General features: G+C 42.3%; 1 protein-coding gene across 3 annotated transcripts in view; it reads left to right on the top strand.

Moving 5' to 3' along the window:
• mpp7a (MAGUK p55 scaffold protein 7a) overlaps positions 1-18,418 on the top strand; it is a 124,267-nt gene that overhangs the window by 69,890 nt on the left and 35,959 nt on the right. For all 3 annotated transcript variants that reach the window (XM_046371961.1, XM_046371962.1, XM_046371963.1), the window contains 5 exons: positions 13,503-13,584; positions 14,104-14,189; positions 14,867-14,941; positions 16,894-17,090; positions 17,732-17,796. In XM_046371961.1, the coding sequence (XP_046227917.1) occupies positions 13,503-13,584; positions 14,104-14,189; positions 14,867-14,941; positions 16,894-17,090; positions 17,732-17,796 (505 nt within the window). The remainder of the gene's footprint in view (positions 1-13,502; positions 13,585-14,103; positions 14,190-14,866; positions 14,942-16,893; positions 17,091-17,731; positions 17,797-18,418) is intronic.

Raw genomic sequence — 18,418 nt, 5'->3', positions numbered from 1 at the left:
GTCGGCTTAATCGTCTGGCTGGTGTTATTCCATTACACAACTTGATTTTTTTTCTTGTCTCAGTGATTTGACTCCTGAGAACATCTGAAACACACATTTATGATGTGTGATACTGTGTATTATTCCACAATATTCAAGGTGTTAATTATGCAGAGTATATTTTTGTAGTAATATAGTGGCTCGGTTTTAGTTTCCAGGGTAAGAGTGCACCGGTTGTTGTGTATGTGTCAGAGTGGTTGGATCTAAATAGAGTTTAAAAGAGATTTCATATTATGTAGCTCTTCAAATACTAAATTTCGTCAGTATTACTGTAATGTTGTTGCAGTGGCAGCTTAGTTTTCTACCAGTAGGTTTAATCATATTCACTCTCTTTAAGGTTTGATACATAACAGGCTACAAAATTAGATTTATAGCAGGAAATCGAGTCACGATAACTTCCAGCTTGCATTTGACAACACGTTTTATTCGTAAAGGTAATTTTACTCATAAATATAACAGCAATAGCCAATAAATTTTCCATTGCAACATATTACACAGCAGTCAGAAACCCAAATTAAAATATGCTGTGACATCTTACACATTGGAGTAATGGGAAAGTTTCAACCCAGAGCAATTGTTTCTTTGTAAGTTGCCCTTTTGCTGCCCGTAGGACCCACAGGGCACAGCTGCCTCCCATAATCTCCTGTGGCTATAATTAAGGCCCGATCGTGGTGTGGACAACAGTGGGATTCTATGGCAGGGTATAGTTTTCTCTGTGTGTCCATGAAAGAAAACAAAGAATACTGAAGGGCTGTTATTGTGGCTGTTAGAAATTTCAGAAATGTCATGTGTGATGGTTTCATAAGTGTACTTGGAACTTGGATCACATTAGAAAATTAGAACAAGAAGCAGACAGGACAGATGCTATGTTTGCATGTTCCATCATCCTATTTGTATCTACACACCTGCTCAGAACTTAACACTCATCTGTCTTTTGCTCAGTGGAAAATTCACATATTCCCAGAGAGTAAGACTTGCATTCATCAAATGGATCCTGGAGGAATGGGAAAAAGTGTTGCAGTAATATAATCTTGCAGTGCGACTTGTACAACCGCTGCTATAGACTACTGTGTAGCTTAATTACTTTTAAAAATCAAATTAAGCTCTGCAATTTATCATTTTTATTAACATTATTCTTTAACACATATTCAGCTTCAAATATTTCTAAGTAACATTTTCAGTGAAACCTAGAAGCAAACTTTATTTTCTACAGTCCACTTCATAAAGGTATCTCCTCAGTCTTTTATCTCCTTTGCTGCAAAAGAGAAACAAAAAACAAAGTTTGGACAGCATTTCAAACTATAGTTATAACTTAAGAAAGAAGCACCAGCTTTTGAAAACCTTTTGCCATGTTCTCACAGCCTGCTTCTTGTGTCAGCTGTTAAACAAAAAAGTCATTGTTTGTTTTGGATGCATCAAATAATTTGCCATTATATAAATTAATATGTTTTTTTATTATTATTCTGATTATTATTGTTGATCAATATGGTTTTTAAAACAAGAACAACATAAAAAACAAACATGCTCTGAATAAAAATACATTTGATTATTCCAGCACTTCACTCTGATTCTTTCCACTGTAAGAAAACACAGACATAAATGTGCTGACATGCCATTGAAATATATCTAAGTTTTGCACTCAGTGTGAAATGACCATAATAGCCCTTTAAGAAAAGACTCATGTTATGTTGTAATTTGTGCAGGTGAAGTTTCTCCTATTTTGTGACCCTTCAATTTGACAGTAAAATTTAAGATTCTACATCCACCTCTGGCCTCTTGACAATTGCCATCCTGTTCATCTTTAAAGGGAAACTGACCCTAATGAACAGTTAGATCGTACATTAAGGAAACAGTCAGAGGGTCAGATGCTCATGATGAAGTCACAGCTGTTCCACACACCGATTTAAAAAAAAAAAAAAAAAAAACCCTCTCATTGTGCAGGCTCCTCATTCGCTGCTGCACCAAATTGATTTGGATGTGCCCTTTAACTCGCAATTTCATACAATCAGCCTGAAATTCTCAAACTTGACATCATAACGCAGCGGTACAATATCTAATTTCCTTTCTGTCTCCCCTTACTTTGCATTCTTTCATTTTCTCATTCACTTTTTCTGCGTGTGCCTTTGTCTAATTCCCTAGTTCGGCACATTGTGGGGATGCAGGCCTCTTTCCTTGTTAAGTGGATGATATTCAGTAGCTGTGATTAATTACTATCATGTCTCGGCGCATAACATAATGCCACATTTTAGTGAAACTGTTAAAAAGCTATTTTTTAGGATAACCTCCCTCTCATTTTTCTTGGTACTAATGACTATTTGTCTATCACCATTATATGAATTACCAGTTAAAGAACCAAAACCTAAAGCTACTTTGACAGTAAAAAGCTAACATCAGCTCTGACATGAAACATTTCTTTGCTGTGGACGAGCCAAAGCATCGTCCCAAAGCATTCTGGAAAATCCAGTACTCAATAGACACAAAATGTGTGAAGTAGCACAAGACGAACACCCACAGACGGGTACGCCACACTGCTCGGAGTGACGGTCACTACGATGTGAGAACATTAGAGGCCGACAACCCCTGCTGCGTCCGGCTCTGTTCCTCTCATTTGGATGTTCTCGAAGCCCAGTGAAGCAGATGTAAATAGCAGGTCTGGCAATGCTCGCTGCTTGTGCCCCGCTGCTTTTGCGTTCGTTTTATACATCACTTGTCAGCTCGCTCAGTGCCACTCAGTCTGTGCCGACTTTCATCGCTGTCAGAGTGCCATTCATTCACTTCTCTTAGTCAGTTCATCTTCAGTCACTAGTCCTCCTACCTGCACACCATTTTTGTCTTTTTCAGACTCTCTTGCTTCTACTCTTCAATTCATTTCTTTCATCTGGTTTTGCTATCAGGCCCATTTCTCTTGCCGTTCTTGTGTATTTAAAGTTTTGGTAACACATCTTATTTGGAGTAATGTAAAGGCAGTAGTTCCTGTAAGAGGTTACAACATAATTATCATGCATTTCATTGTCCTTTTCCATTCTCTGCTGTATCCACATGTATGCCTGTTGTTCAGGAGCACTGATTTTTGTGCGTCCTTCACAAATTCTGTTGTTCATTTGTGAAGATTTATCTATACAGAAACTCTGTCCATCTCTTTCTCCCTCAATTCCTCTGTCCCAGGTTGTTAGACATCATTAGGAGCCATGAAACTCTTGCTGCCAGGAATGTGACAGGATCAATGTCAGACTCTATCACTCTCCTGTCTCTCCTCTGCCCTTTTTTTCTGTCTGCTCTGTGTTGTTACGCATGCAGGATTGGTTTTCCCATTATGACCGGGTGTCACTGGGTGCAACGAAATGGAAATTGTAGACTGCAGGGTCCGTTCCATCCGCTTGGCAGTGCCAACCTACATAGCACCAATCAATAGAGCTATACCACCGCTCTAGTCACTGGATACCTGTGGATTGGCTGGACTTCTCATTACAGACCCACAACTTAAGACTTATAGCAGTTGCTCCACGTACAAATGAAGACGACATGTCCAACATTGTTATTATTGTAAAAGCTCCAACTGCATGATGGATGTTGGTAGATTTTCTCTACTTAATGAGGGAGCCGATAATTGCGACGAGACAGGAAAGTCTTGTGATCGATTCGGTTTGTGACGCTGTTAGTTTTCCATGAATGGCAGTCACTGGTATGAGCCATTGGCAATTTGACATGCCATGCTTTTCTCATCTGCCGCAGTTGGGCCTCGTCTCCTCTCTGACACAAGTAGGACAGCAGGATCGTGGCTCCTCTGATTCCATTTGTCTGGAAGACTTAACAAACACATTCAGATAGCTGAAGTCATTGTCTAAACACCACCCATGCATTTAAACTGCGCTGGTGTGAATGTATACAAACCTTGGTTTGCATGAGGAGTTTGAGTATTGCTGAAAAATGCTCTTGGAGAGGATTTCTTGACTGAGACAAAGGAAGAGACTAAACAAATGTATGTGTTTTTTTAAAAAAGTGACTTTAGTGACTTTTGTGTTTACATCGGAAGGTGGAGAGCAAAAGGAAAATAATGACACTGACTGGGAATTAATGGAGCAGCTAATGAGATTAGAGCAGACAGCACACATGTTAGTGTTTTACAGATAGACACATGCTTTAAAAGCAATACATCTTTCACTTGATGGATTAGGCCCAGTGTCTTGGGAGTGCCGCAAACGAAGATGGAGCACTAGGCTCTAACATATGAGGACAAGCGGAGAACTGATTGTCTCACTGTATTGTATTTCCTGTTTATGCAGCAAAGGGTCACTAGGTTCAACTGTTTCATATTATTGTATGCATGTGTTTTTTTCTTTTGTATACCCTGTGTTTTTGTGCATGTCTGTATGAGTGTGTATTTGTGAACAGTATGTGCACAGACATACTGAATATGAACACACATGAGTGATACAGTAATGCAGGTTGCATTGTATTATAGTGCATTGTAGTGTGTTAAAATACAAAATGATTAAAGCATCCAAGCTTCCAAAGGGAATTTTATTAAGGCTTCCAGGGGTACTTTGTTTGGATTTGAGTCATTGAAAGTGCCTGACTTTATATATTTTGTGAAAGAATAGAAATTAATGTTTAAAATTTAGTGTTTTATGTGTGCTTCCACAGATAATTGGCATGATTTAAAGTTTCTGGGGTTTTTTTCACCTGCCCAGTCAGGCAACTGGGACAGAATTTGCTTTCCCAAAGTCAATTTTTACTTGCCCCTATACAAACTGTTTTTTACAAATTCATCCTGCTACTTTTATCAGCAGTCAGGTCATCAATAAACACCAGTGACCCGGTTCCATTGGCAGCCATACGTGCCCATGCCATAACACTGCCTCCACCATGTTTGATAGATGATGTGGTATGCTTTGGATCATGAGCTATTCCTTTTCTTCTCCATACTTTTCTCTTCCCATCATGTTGGTACAAGTTAATCTTGGCTTCATCAGTCCAAAGAATCTTATTCCAGAGCTGGGCAGACTTTTTTAGGTCTTCTTTGGCAAAGTCTAATCTGGCCTTTCTGTTCTTGAGCGTTACCATTGGTTTGTACCTGATTGTGAAGCCTCTTTATTTACATTCATAAAGCCATCTCTTGACCGTAGACTTTGATAATGACATGCCTACTTCCTAAAGAGTGTTCTTGACTTATGACGTTGTGAAAGGGTTTTTCTTCACCAATGACAGACTTCTGCGGTCATCTACTTAAGTTGTCTTCCGTGGTTTTCCGGGCCTTGTGGTATTGCTGAGCCTGCCAGTTAATTGCTTCTTTTTAAGAATGTTCCAAAGTGCTGTTTTGACCACTCCCAAAGTTTTTGCTATCTCTCTGATGGGTTTGTTTTGTTTTTTTGTTGGTTTTTTTTCAGCCTAATGATTGCCTCTTTCACTTGCATAGGCACTTCTTTGGAACTCATGGTGTTCCGGTGAACAGCTACCAATGCAAACTTAACACTCATAACCGACTTCAGACTTGCTTGATTTGTCATGGACTAACGACCGAACAAGCCATACCTGACCATGAAACTGCTTGTCAGCCACTTGTCACATCATTAATGAGCCACCAAAAATGGGGGTGGGTGCACAAAAATGGGTGTGATTCCTAAAGGGTTAATGCCACATTTTTGTCAAACCCCTTGATTTAAAGCCGAAAGTCTTGACTTCGCTCACATCTCGAGTGTTTCATTTCAGATTTAATGTTGTGGTGTACGGAAGCCAAATGCCAAAAAACTTGTCTCCATATATATGGACCTAACTGCTAACTGAGCAAAAATGTCTTTGCACACAGTTACACGTTTTAGTCACAGGCCTCTCTAACATTTAACCTGCTGGATAATTGCTAGATATAGATTCAAATCAGAGTGGAGAGACTATTTGGACTGCACTTTCTCACTGAAAGGGTGATGTAATTTATAAGTCTTTTATGGGGTTGAAGTTATCAGTCATTGGACACCAGTAAAATGTCTATTACAAAAAAAAGAGATAAAAAGTAATAGGTGTACTATTGGACTAGTCATACAGACAAAAACCACATACCTGCAAATAACTTCTGGGCCTAATAAAGGCAAGCTGCCAAAATGTTTCCTTAACAGGGAGCATCAAGTTTTATTTCATTTATCAATACTCTCAGCTTGGGGTTGTCATGCTTCAACTTAATCACATGAAGTGCACTTGTCTCTGTACAGTTATATATAAATTAAGTTTATTTAAATAAAATTTTAAACACTCTTAAAAATTCAAAACTGTTTACTGATCAAAAAAACAGATAGGAATGTAGTTTTTGCCTAATCCAGAAAATCGAACACTTTACAATCCACATGTAGTTCACCACATTGATGTAAAAAACAGAAAAAAATGACAATGTTGCAGACCTGAAAAAAACCTCTGTACTCGTCTGTGTGCCTGGGTTTGTACAACACTCAGGTTAGTGGCTGTTACACCACCCTTTCAGCCTGTTGAGTTGTGAATGTGAAAACACGCATGGCTTCCAAAGCCACATCTGAGGCATTCCCAGATCCTAATCTCACGGTCCTCTTAAATAAAATATCTTCCTCCCATCATGTGCAATCATAAACGTGGACACACATCCTGGTGCTCCTGCTCTTTTCCGCTCAGCGCTCCGAGAGCCAGGGAGCTCTGAGGCTGAATGTGGCCATTGTTGCCCGTCAGGCCGGGTGCTCCTCAGCGGCTCTGCTTCCCAGCCCAATTGCGAAATGAGAAGTGACATGTGAGAGTACTGTTTTCTTTTCTCGAGATAATGACAGTGAAAACACTAAACAATCCCAGAGCAGTGATAGACCACTACCTGTGATACAGCTGTCTCTTTGTGTGCACTCAGGCAGGACACACATCCAGTACATAATGACTAAATATCTGGCACTGTCCAGCTTGTAGTAAAGAGTTGGCAATTCCAGAGTTAAGTCTACATGACGATTCATGCAGACAGTATGGAAACAAGTACACACATTTGCTTTGATAGCCACACATATACACACAGATTCACACACCTACGTTCACCAGCACCTGTATGCAGTGCTGAGGTGGGCTGCTAAATGTGTTTGCATAGCAACTGGGTAATGACTAACATTAAGGTTTAAAGAGGCAGAGGAGGAAAAGGAAAGAGGGGGTGGAGGAAGACAAATGAAGGTAAAGCACTCCGTCACTGGACCCTCTGCATTACTTTACCTGGCAGCTTCTCCTGGAATCTCTCCTGCTCACCGTAATTATCATAATAATGACCTGCAATTTTCCTTTTTCTCTGTATACTTGTTAATTACGACTGGAAGGTCGAGACCAGGGTTAAGGAAATAAAATGGGAAACCAGAGCTTGCTTTAGTGCGGAAGGGAGACTCCGAATCGGGGTGGGGGGGGGGGGGGGTAGTAGCTTTTATTAGTTGCAATCACAAGTCATTTAATAAAACAGGTGGAAAGGCATGCAGCAGGTCACCCAGAGGGGATCGGCCAGCAGCGGCAGCTCTGTTGCATCAGCTAGAAAAACCATTTGACATAAAACCTCGAGTAGCTTTCACTCTTCCCCAGCTTCTTTCTTTCTTCTTCTTCTTCTTCTTCTTCTTTTTTTCTTTTTTATCTGGGCTCCCTCTAATTCTTTACAGTGTCGTATTAATCTTTATAGGTGCTCATAACAATAAATGCATTTTCTGATCATGACTGAATACACTAATATTACGTGATTTTATTCTTTCTGAGCAGCACTGAAGTCTTTGGCATTGGAGGAAGTATGTAAGAACTCATAAATATGCTGGACTCTGTGTATGGAACGGTCATGTGTGTTATGTGTGCGGGGCTCTATGCCATCTCAGTGAGGTAAGATGAAATGACACACTCCAACACCAGATATGATTGGAGGTAATTGTATTTTAATGTCCGGGAGACCCATTCCCACTTTGAATTTGGTTTTTCCATGGTTGACATCTGGTGTGAAGAACGCCAGCATGTGTTTCCACTACACTTGTATTTATACCTCTAAACATAGCAGTCAACACAGCGGTCGGCAGGAGTTTATTGTCGTTGTTACACTTTTGCTGTTAAGTGACATCATGTCAAAACACATCGGCCTCTCTGCCCGGGCCACTCACGTTTGTTTTCCCTTGTCGCTCTCAATTTGGAGGGAGAAATAATGTTTGTCAAATGCCACACTGTTCGGTTCGGTTCACAGGGCGATGTTTTGAGTGGTCGTTACGGGCCGAGGGCCATGTGTTTGAAATGTAGCACTGTGCTTGTTTTCCCTGGCGAGTTAGGAGTCGTGGAGTGGCTTTAGTTGCGGCCATGGCTAAGGTAAAGAGATCCTAGGATCCTTCTTTTCCACTGTGGTACACACTAGAGAGACCACACATAGCTTGCCCTAGACACTGAGACGGGTGATGAGCCAGGCCAAGACAACTAGCCAGCCTTCTCGTCATCCATACAACCAGCGTACAAGTCCGCCAGCCAGCTTCCATCATGTCATCCAGCCATCCATCCAGTCCATCAGCCAGAGGGCATTGTAATTGCCCCATAAAGACTTAGCTTGCCAGAAACTCATTGTGGCCAGTCCTAGCCAAGCTAACATGATGGGACATCCAACATTCGGCTTGTCTTACTCTTCTTATCTGCTGAGGTTTCATGACACTACTGTGCGCTGACAGTTCTTTGGATAAGCTTGCCTCCGTTCCATTCACTCCAATAAACACACATTCTCATATAGGAGGAGATCCAAATTTCATTCCTGATTCTCCCTTTTTTTAATGCCCCGTATGAGGTGTGAGCCATTTGTCATCACATACTTAATGTGGCTGCCATGTCAGCATGTGTGCTCCAGTGCATACGCAGGGAGGGGTGATGGCTTGATACGGACAAGCGTCGCTCCAGTTCTCCTCATCACACAGCAGAGACTAAGCCGTTGCGTCTTGGCCAGCCCAACAATAACAATCAGAGGCATTTATGTGTTAGAAATGGAGGAATAGAGCTGGGAGCAGCGACAGCATATGGACCTGATCACGTTAGGACTGGAGGCTTCGGATCGCCTTACTGATGACTAATTGACCACAGCTAGAAGGCCTTCCTCAGCCCAAGATGACCCCCCCCGCTCATCTCTATTTTTGACTGTGTACTTAAGTGCCTTCTGCCCTTCACTGTTTAATTTGAGGAGAGACTTGCTGTTTGGGGTCTATTTTTATACTCTTCTAAAGTGTGAACCACAGTGATGGTTGACAGCAGGAAGAGAGAATCAGTCCCTAACATAGAAACTTTTATTTTCACCATCTTCTGCGCACACCATACAATGTTTATTTTTGTTTGTTTGGTTTTTTTTGGCAAATAGCACAATTGAGCCACTTGACTGATGGTTGAGTGGTGCATTGTTTCTAATTGCTAACATAGCATAGGCCATTCATCAGGCTTAGTGACTGTCCAGCATCAATCATCCAGTCTTTTGAGGTTTCTCTCAGGCCTGTTTGGCCTGACTTCAGGTAGAAGCCCATGGCCACACTCTCATCGAAACGCACACGCAGACACACTTGCATACACACAAAAAACACACCTACACATGCTGTCACTCATGCGTACATATGTTTTAACAGACTTAGACATTCAGAAAACTTCCTGCACTGTTTCCATACATAAGGAAAAGTTTGAAATGGCTTCCATGTGCCAGTAGGCGTTGAGGGCTCTCTGTAAACTTTGTGCTAATTCTTAGCTGCTACACAAGAAAGCCTATCTTGGTGTTTGAGGGTCTTTTTCTACTTCTACTTCTTTCTTACATTTCCCCCCCTCCCATCTCTCTCTCTCTCTCACACACACACACACACGCACATCATGCAGCTTATTTAGGTTCTAGCCTTACTGTTTATGTATTTGTTTAACAGAGCAGGGACTCCTCATTAGTGGCCATGCATGGCTGAATTCTGATGATAGCACCTATAGGGTATCAAGGCACAGGGGGAGGTGACGCTGAGTTCAGGAGGTTGGATTTGACCCCCTCGTTCCAGCTGCCTCTCTGTGCTTCCAAGGCATTCGTCAGGCCTCCAGGGGAGCCTGATGCACCCCTGGAGGACTGACAGAATTAAGGCTTACTATAGATTGTAGTGAGCTGGAGGGGGAAGTGTAGCACACTCAAAATAATCAAGGATTGGGAAAACTATGATCTTGGGAATGGTGAAAGAAAAACATGAATATGTGAAGGGTTAGTATTCCAACAGATTTTTGGCCCTTTGGAAAGTCATTTTTCCTTTTATACTTACTACCCACAGATTACAAGGGTCAACAGAGTACGTTTACTGAGGTGAATTGATCTCAGTAGATTCACCTATGTGCAGCCCTGGGCAAGCATGCTTCAAACTTGAAAAAGCAAAGATGTTGTCAGTGTGAAAAATATTCATCTCTGTATTGTATTTGTCATATAAAGTCAAATACATTTACCAATGGGATGACATAATTCATTCTTTGAGGTACAGTATTACTGCTTTTATTTTTGGCATTAGAACGAGTATAGATTTAAAAAAAATATGTACTATGGAACTGCATTTTTGTTTCTGTCCTTTAATTTTTTTTTTTTTTGTTTTCATTCCCTCTACCATTCTTTATCTCATAATTTTTATCTTGAGCTCTCATCATATCCCTTTATCTTTTCTTCATATTCATTTACCCACTAAGTCACTCACTCACACTAACTCTTACTTTCAATTCCCACTCATTCACCCGCCGTCTCCCTCCTTCACCTCCCTCCCAATCAACTTGTCAGTCCTGGCTTTCCTCTGGTCTTCCAATTACCCTCCAGTCTGGCTCGCTTGTGTTGCCACTGCAGCGATTTGGCCTCTCTCAGCTTTTCTTATCAGACAGAGCTCATTTGGCTACCGTACCAGGACTGAGTTCAGACTGGGGCTAGCCATATTATGAAGGGAAGCTCCCCCTCCCTTTATAAATCCCCAGCTCCCTTGCTGCTGGCTTGGCTGACCCATGTAGGCCCAACACGTTGAAGGGCAGTGGGTCAGATGAGAATCGCAAAGAATAAAGGCTTTAAAATGACTGCAGCCTCAAATAACTCCAAGAGAGTCAGTGATGTGTAAAAAGAAAATGAGCATGGGCAAATTTGCCTACTGATACCTGATTTTGTTTCTCTGCTGGTGTAAAAACACAAAGAAAGGTGGTTTGAATGGGAATAAAATGGTCTCCTTGCTTCCCAGAGATCTGGGTTCACGACCCCATCCGTTCGTGTTTGCATGCTAAATGTGCTGCTCTGTAATCACCATTGCCACTTGCAATAAAAGTCTTAAAAGTGGTGTTTCTAAATGGCATCATGGTTTCACCATGTGATTTAAGCCATATGTGTCAAAACACGATTTATATCTACACACCATATGTGAGCAGATTCCAGAGATAGCCATAGACATGCGGTGTAGAGTATGTTTATTGAGTTTGTGCAGACAGCCTATTGTAGTCACAGACTCTGAAGCCAAGACTGCCTCTAGCTGTTTAGTTAGCCTTTAGACTGCCACCAGCCACCAGGCAACCCAGGGGACACAATAAAAACATCCATCATACCACTGGCCTTCAGCCAGCTCGAAGATGGAAAGTCAGAAAGAAAACGTAGAGAAAGAAAGTTAATGACCACATGTCTGAATACTCCTGTGAGATTTCCTGCAGACTCCCCATCTCACCATGTTGTCTGTCACAGTCCGTCTCTTTCGCTGCAACTCTCTATTCTTTGAGACACACACATGTGATAGGCCCCTTTGTCTGTCTGGGTGCCATTGCATCACAAACTGCTGCTTTAAGTCACACCGAGGGGTAATATGTGACCCTGACACTGAGGTCTGACAGTGCCTTCCCCTCTTACTGACCTGCTCCAATGACTTCTCTCCTACTGCATCCTCTCAAGTTTCTTTAATTAGCCCAATTATTCTATTAGGTCAACTCTTTGTGGACCCTGTCGACATTGTCTTATCCTGACGTCCTTCCCTGTTTCACTTTCCACACCCCGAAAACCTTGAGGAAACCATTATCTCGGAGGAAAACCATTAGGTGTGAATAGGTCGTGAAAACAACCAAGATGACATGCTAATGGAATAGGTGAAGTGGCACAAACCAGAGACTGCTTTGGTCTTTGAGGAGCTGGGGTTTTTCTTGATTTCTTTCTTTTTTTTTAATATGTCCTCCTGTGCTTCCCATCGATGGTAGTAGCCAGAACTACTTTGGGCCTGTCGGATAAAGGCAAACAGGAAAATGACACTAACCGGAACGGTGTGACACATGGTGAGCTGTTGTTGCACTCAAGCCGGGCGGCAATGAATTCGGACAGTTGAAATAAAGCACGGCTGAGCTGGATGAAGTCTCTGTGCCTTTTTTTTTTTGCAACAGAAATAAAAACACTCTATTGGGATGATGGGAATAGCAGCTAGGAGAGGGTGGAAGGATGAGTTGCAGCCACGACAAACTATGTGTCGACTAAAAGACGCATCTGTCTGGCTCAGGTTGTCAGGCTCGAGCAAGGATGACGCCACATGTTTGGTTGCAGTTTGCTATCCTATTCCATCCCAGATCCCAGCCAGCCTGGTGCCTAAATGGTGTTTGTGGGACAGCTGTGACAGGTTGGCACCCATTAAGTCTATTGTTTTATTGTAAAGGCTGTTTGGCTTTACTGGTTAATAATAATACTGGTTCAAATAAGGAAGTTGAAGCACTATCCTTTTCTCCATGTGTCTCTCTGGCTGCGCACCAAGTTCATAAAAGAGAAGAGAGAAGGCTCAAGCAACTGTATGTGTTTTGAATGTACTACCTCGTACCTGCTTGGCCCTCACGCCTCCCTGTGTAGGCCAGCTGTTTTTATAAAGACATTGATCCTTCCTGCCACTACTACTGCAGTGACTGTGTGATTCAGTCTACCCATCCTGTTAGATCATTTAGTGTGCAGCTCTTGGATTATTTTAGTTGGAATGCTCATAGTCATTGTTTCTCTGAAGAAGTGTATGCAAAAGTTGGCTTTAAAAATGCAGTGAGATGGATTTGATGCAAATCCCCCTGGCTGTTCTCCTCTTTACTGATATTCTATGGTTTACAATTAAGATGATCCCACACTGTGTTGTTTCCCATCGCAACAGACAGTTTCAAAATCATTTATCTTTACTTAAGTGGAAAGTTATTGTGTCTTGTGTGTTTTTGGCCTGCTGTACCTAGCAAGCATTCACATATGTGAAATGGAAGGTACAAATATCACAGAAGAATGTCCGAATTTTTTTAATGATGTGATTTACATTTAAAAGATGAACCAGTTTTTTGGAAATTCATCATAAAGCAGCCATGATTGTAACAGTGACCATCCTTTATGAATTTTACCATGTACCTATCACTGTAATTTTGGGCTATTGTCTTATCAACAATGCAACTTTAAGCAGGGTGGAAATAAGGTGCAGTGGATCCAGTTTTTAATTATTTTCTTCTTTGCTTTGTAGGGAGCGACGATAAGGCGCAACGATCACACAGGGGCCATCTTCGTGGCCCGGATTATGAAAGGAGGGGCAGCTGATAGAAGCGGTCAGTTTCACCTTTTTTTTTCTGTTATGGATTCGACAATGTGTGTATGCATTTAAAGCTACCCAAACATTTATGTCAGTCTGCATGGAGTCAAGTATTCAGTGCGAACCAAAACAGGGATGTATTTATTGAATTATCCTTGAACCAAAATCAACTAGGTCTGTGCCATAAATTGTCCTTTTCCACTTATTAAATATGAGCTTGAATAACAAGTCTACTGTGCAGCTCTGCTTATTGCCCACATGTTTTCTGTTGATTTTGTACTCATTGTGTCCAGTCTGTTGTTCAGCCCGGCCACAGTAAAACCAAAGGCAAATTTCCACGTGTGGACAATAATGTTTTGATTCTTCTCCAATCTCAAATGCCACCATGACGATCAACATTAAGCTGGTGCACTGTACAGATCCTCAGGCTCTGTGAACACCAGACTTTTACACAGTAGCCTGCTTACATTAGGACATTAGAATGATGAAACATCAGTGTGATTGTAGATATGCAAACTTTGTTTGTGTGTGGTAGGACTGATTCATGTTGGAGATGAACTGAAGGAAGTCAATGGAATCCCTGTGGATGACAAGAAACCAGAGGAAATCATTCGTATTCTGGTAAGCCTCATCTGTTTGTGTGTGTGTGTGACTGCGTCCTTCCCTGTGTGTGTGTGTGTGTGTGTGTGTGTGTTTGTGCTGGTGCTGTCTAAGGATTTATCCCTTGTTTCAGCTCCCTTGGCAAAAATAGCATTCCTTGTTTGTGATGGCAAAAACCTTGCTTAACTCATCCAGGACCCCATGCCTTCCATTGCCGTGCTGAAAACCAAACGCTGGCCTTTCTCTACATTTCTTTCCTGGCCTTTAGACCACATGCATTGAGCCACGCGGTCCCCATGGATGAGATTGATGCTTAGTAGTTCCTCCAAGTAGGGCTCCGCTGTAGGCCTCAAATAAGCTGCGTCATGTGCTGAACTCTGCCAGGGGACAACTGGAGAGGAAAGAGAGAGTCTCTTAAACTCTGGAGGCCTTCTCAGACACAAAAGCCTTTAAAGCAGATGATAGCTCTCAACACTCCTCCTTTTACCCCCACACACGCACTCTATCCCTGCCAAGCAGAGTCATCCAATCCTAATAACCCTTCCATTGTTGAAAAATCAAACAGCGCTTTGCATTATTTGACTTTCATTGGATTAGGTGCCTTGTGAAGTATTTGCAGGACAGATGACTGGTGATTCCATCCCTATCTATTTATACCTAAACTACCGTGTCCGTATCTTGTCTTTCCCAATTTTCAGGCCCAGTCACAAGGAGCAATTACGTTTAAAGTTGTTCCTGGCATCAAAGAGGAGGTGCCATCCAAAGAGCCAAAGGTAGGTCTTGTCCTGGCTTCATCACTATGTTTATTGGGTTACATTCCTTAACTCTGAAAGAACTTCCCAGCTCCAGTTCTTTCACAATTTTGTCAAATTGTTGTTCTTGCACCTCTCTATATTTTCCCCTGCAGGTGAATTTTATCCATGTTAATGCCTAGATAATACATCTGTCTGTCGTCCAAAATTCACAAAACTGCAGTTCCTAACTCTGATTTTGAGAAGACAGAATGTGATGTTTCCCTGCACTTGAAAGACATGGACTTTCACAGTTAGCGTTACTCCTTTTAATTTTCCCTGGAAAAAAAAAGAAAATGACAAATGTTGCAATGAGCACTAAAGACTGGGACTGAATCATTTGATAATATGAAACAGTGGCTGCTGGGGCAGTATTAATTTTGAACACACATTTTGATTTAGCAAAAAACAGCTGGATTGCTCTCTCTGGGCTGCAAGTCCGTTGCTGTCCCAAGTGAAGTAGTTTAAGTATCTCTGGATCTTGCTCATGAATGAGGGTAAAATGAAGTGTGATGGGCAGACAGTACAAGCAGTAATGTGTTTCAAAGTGAAAGAAACATATCTGTTGGTACCAAAGAAGTATTGAGGTTTGATGCCTAGCCACAACTAAGACAAATTTATCTTCATTTTTATGGACTGCATCAGCAGACAGTAGCTTGCATCCATTCATTTTGAGGGTGGTTTCGCTGTCATTCCAACCAGCAAACCATCATTTTTGCCCACTGGGGTGTTGATGCACCATTTCTCACACGCTCATCAGTCATTAGCAGACAGAGGCTGGATCCACTCACCAGTTTTAAGCTCCAGGGTCGAAGGCAGTTTATCATTTTTCAGCCCACACTGCATGTGTAACAGAGGTGTACAGGACAGGGTGGGCCACTTACATCCTTTGTCATTGTGTAATGGTTGAAACTGTCAGGGTGTTTAAGGAATCTGTCTGAAAAATAGTTCACTATTGCCAAACACTCAGCCACTCCTTCATGAAAATAGACTGCACAGTTACATCAGGTAGTGTGGATGCATCAAAGGGCAAGTAAGTGGCTGTACATTTGCAGGCCAAAACAAAAAAAACTGAGCCAAATGAAAGAAAATGAGATCTTAGTGCTTAGATGGATGAGTGTATTCTGTAGTTTAGCAGCCAAAGTGGCTGTTACGAACCAAACAAAACAGCTCTGTCTGAAACATAATTTTTCTGCGTGGCACAAAGCACTCTGTAAATCAATAGGACACTGAAAAACTCTCCCTGACTCTCTCTTGTTTTCTCTCACTTTCACTCACACTCTTTCTCCCTCTCTCTGCTCTTTCCACATGTACAGAGGTGACTTAGGAGTGCAAACTCATGATGACAAAGCTCAATTTGGAGCCATGCATCAAAGTGCTTTAGGTTGCAGCTCACCGCCCGCAACAGGGGAAAGATGTTAGAATTTTTTCCACCGTAAGATCCAACATCCTTTGTGTTGATGAGGTGTGTCCCAATCCCACTGCCAAAGCAAATTAGACCAAGTCCTTAAAGAAAGAAAACCACATTTTTGTCTATATCTATTTGTTTCTTAATGTGGAAAGATTCCTGATATTACTTTTTGTTTAAAATTGGTCAGTAGGTGGAACAAAACACTTCCAACTCTGACTGAGGGGACGTTAAGTCTCACCACCCTTGGAAAATGGTGATAGGGTTTGGTCCAAGTCTTGAGGAAACAGAATAGAGAGACTAACTTGGCCAGCAGATGCAGGTTCCAGCTTCTGATTGCTCGGGTTGATCTTTGTAGAATAAGTGCCCTGAGTGTTGGCGAAGCACCTTCTGCGTTTGCATGATGGCTTTCCTTGAGAATTTACTCTTTGCTTAGTGGAGGGAAAGGTAATTTTACAGTGAGCCATTGCTCTTCCTCATGTGCCCTCAATCCACCTGTTTTCTCCACTTCCCTTCCTCCGTTCAGGTGTTTGTGAAGGCGCTCTTTGACTATGACCCTAAGGAGGACAAAGCCATCCCATGTAAAGAAGCTGGGCTGGCCTTCAAGAAGGGCTCCATCCTTCAGATTATGAGCCAAGATGATGCAACCTGGTGGCAGGCCAGACACGAGGGGGAGGCCAATCCCCGTGCTGGCCTTATCCCGTCCAAACAGTTCCAGGAGAGGTAAGAAACAACCCCTGCTAGATCAGCCTCTCGTGTCCACTGTTGGCTCTTAACAAGACTGGCCCAACTGTCTTTACTGCTGTCACAGTCACACAGGTTTCACTCTCTTCCTCTCCACTTTGCTTTTTTCTCTCTTTTTTTTTCACTGCCAAAATAGTCTGGATTTCCACACAATGTCTGGCCCGAAATGAGTAATGACAGAAAATGATAGCGCTGGTACCGATCCACTTTGGACAGCAAGTGGATGGAAAATCGCACACCAGTATGCGCTCGGACGGCCGCACTTGATGTGCAACACAGAGCTCAGGAGGCCGGGGCAGTTTCTTGGCACTGTCCGAGAGCACCCGAGGAGGAACAAAAAACACACACACAAAAAAGAGGGAAGGAGTAGCGCAAAAGAAGAAACATTCACAAACATTCAGTTTTAAAATCTGCAGTTTTGTCAACAGCAAGTGTGTTTTTCCTGCACCTCCTCACTCCTCCATCTCCCTTCTTTTCTTTCACCAGTCTCGGGTGACGAAATGAAACTGGTGGATATTGAAGAGTGGGTTCTCTGCAGCGTAGCAGGGAGTGTTTATTATTCCCAATGCGGTCATGAAAACTGATGGTTTTATTGTACCTTTTCTTGCTCTTTTCTTTAGGAGATTTGCACTGCGCCGACCTGCTGCGACTCTCCCGTTCCAGAGGACCTCTAGCCGACGATCATGTAAGCATATATCATCTGCTGTGATAGGCCTCAACAAACCAGAGAATAACACAGTGCAACAACTATGTGGGCCTACGAGAGGACCTGCAGAGGAAGGGATAGTAACTAACTAGCCAAATAATAATGAACATTAAGGATGTTGCTTAGGACTCATCTCTGTATTCTGCGGCCACTGCTGAAGCCTGCTGTACGGTTACACTGCTTCACGCCTGTCATCAAAGGAAGTGTTGTGTCTGGATTTACCTTCTTTCCCTATTTTCCTGTCTGCTCCGTGTTTCACTCTCTCAGCCTCTTTTTCAGTCTTTTACCAGACTCCTGCTTCTGTGCCCCTTTTGCCTTTCCAAGTGTTGATGTGGTCTAAGTCATGCAGGAGTTTTAATGCAAAGAGGGAGGAGTTTTGCCCTCTGGAAAGCCTCTCTGAGCCTTTACACCTTCCAGCCAAAACACCAGCAAGCCTACCCATCCAGCTCACCTCTCCACATCTCAGAGAGCCTAATGACGGATTAATGATCTGATACTAGACCAACAGATGTGATGGAGGCTCAGCAATGCTCTCTGGAGTGCATTAATGTACCTTCTGTTGTGAGTCTGGCCAGTCAGTGCAGCAAGGTTAGGGGAACCT

Source organism: Scatophagus argus, chromosome 18 (genome assembly GCF_020382885.2).
Source record: "Scatophagus argus isolate fScaArg1 chromosome 18, fScaArg1.pri, whole genome shotgun sequence".
In the NCBI taxonomy this organism is placed as follows: domain Eukaryota; kingdom Metazoa; phylum Chordata; class Actinopteri; family Scatophagidae; genus Scatophagus; species Scatophagus argus.
Note: the sequence above shows the minus strand (reverse complement) of the source record. Positions and strands in the feature narration are given on the sequence as shown.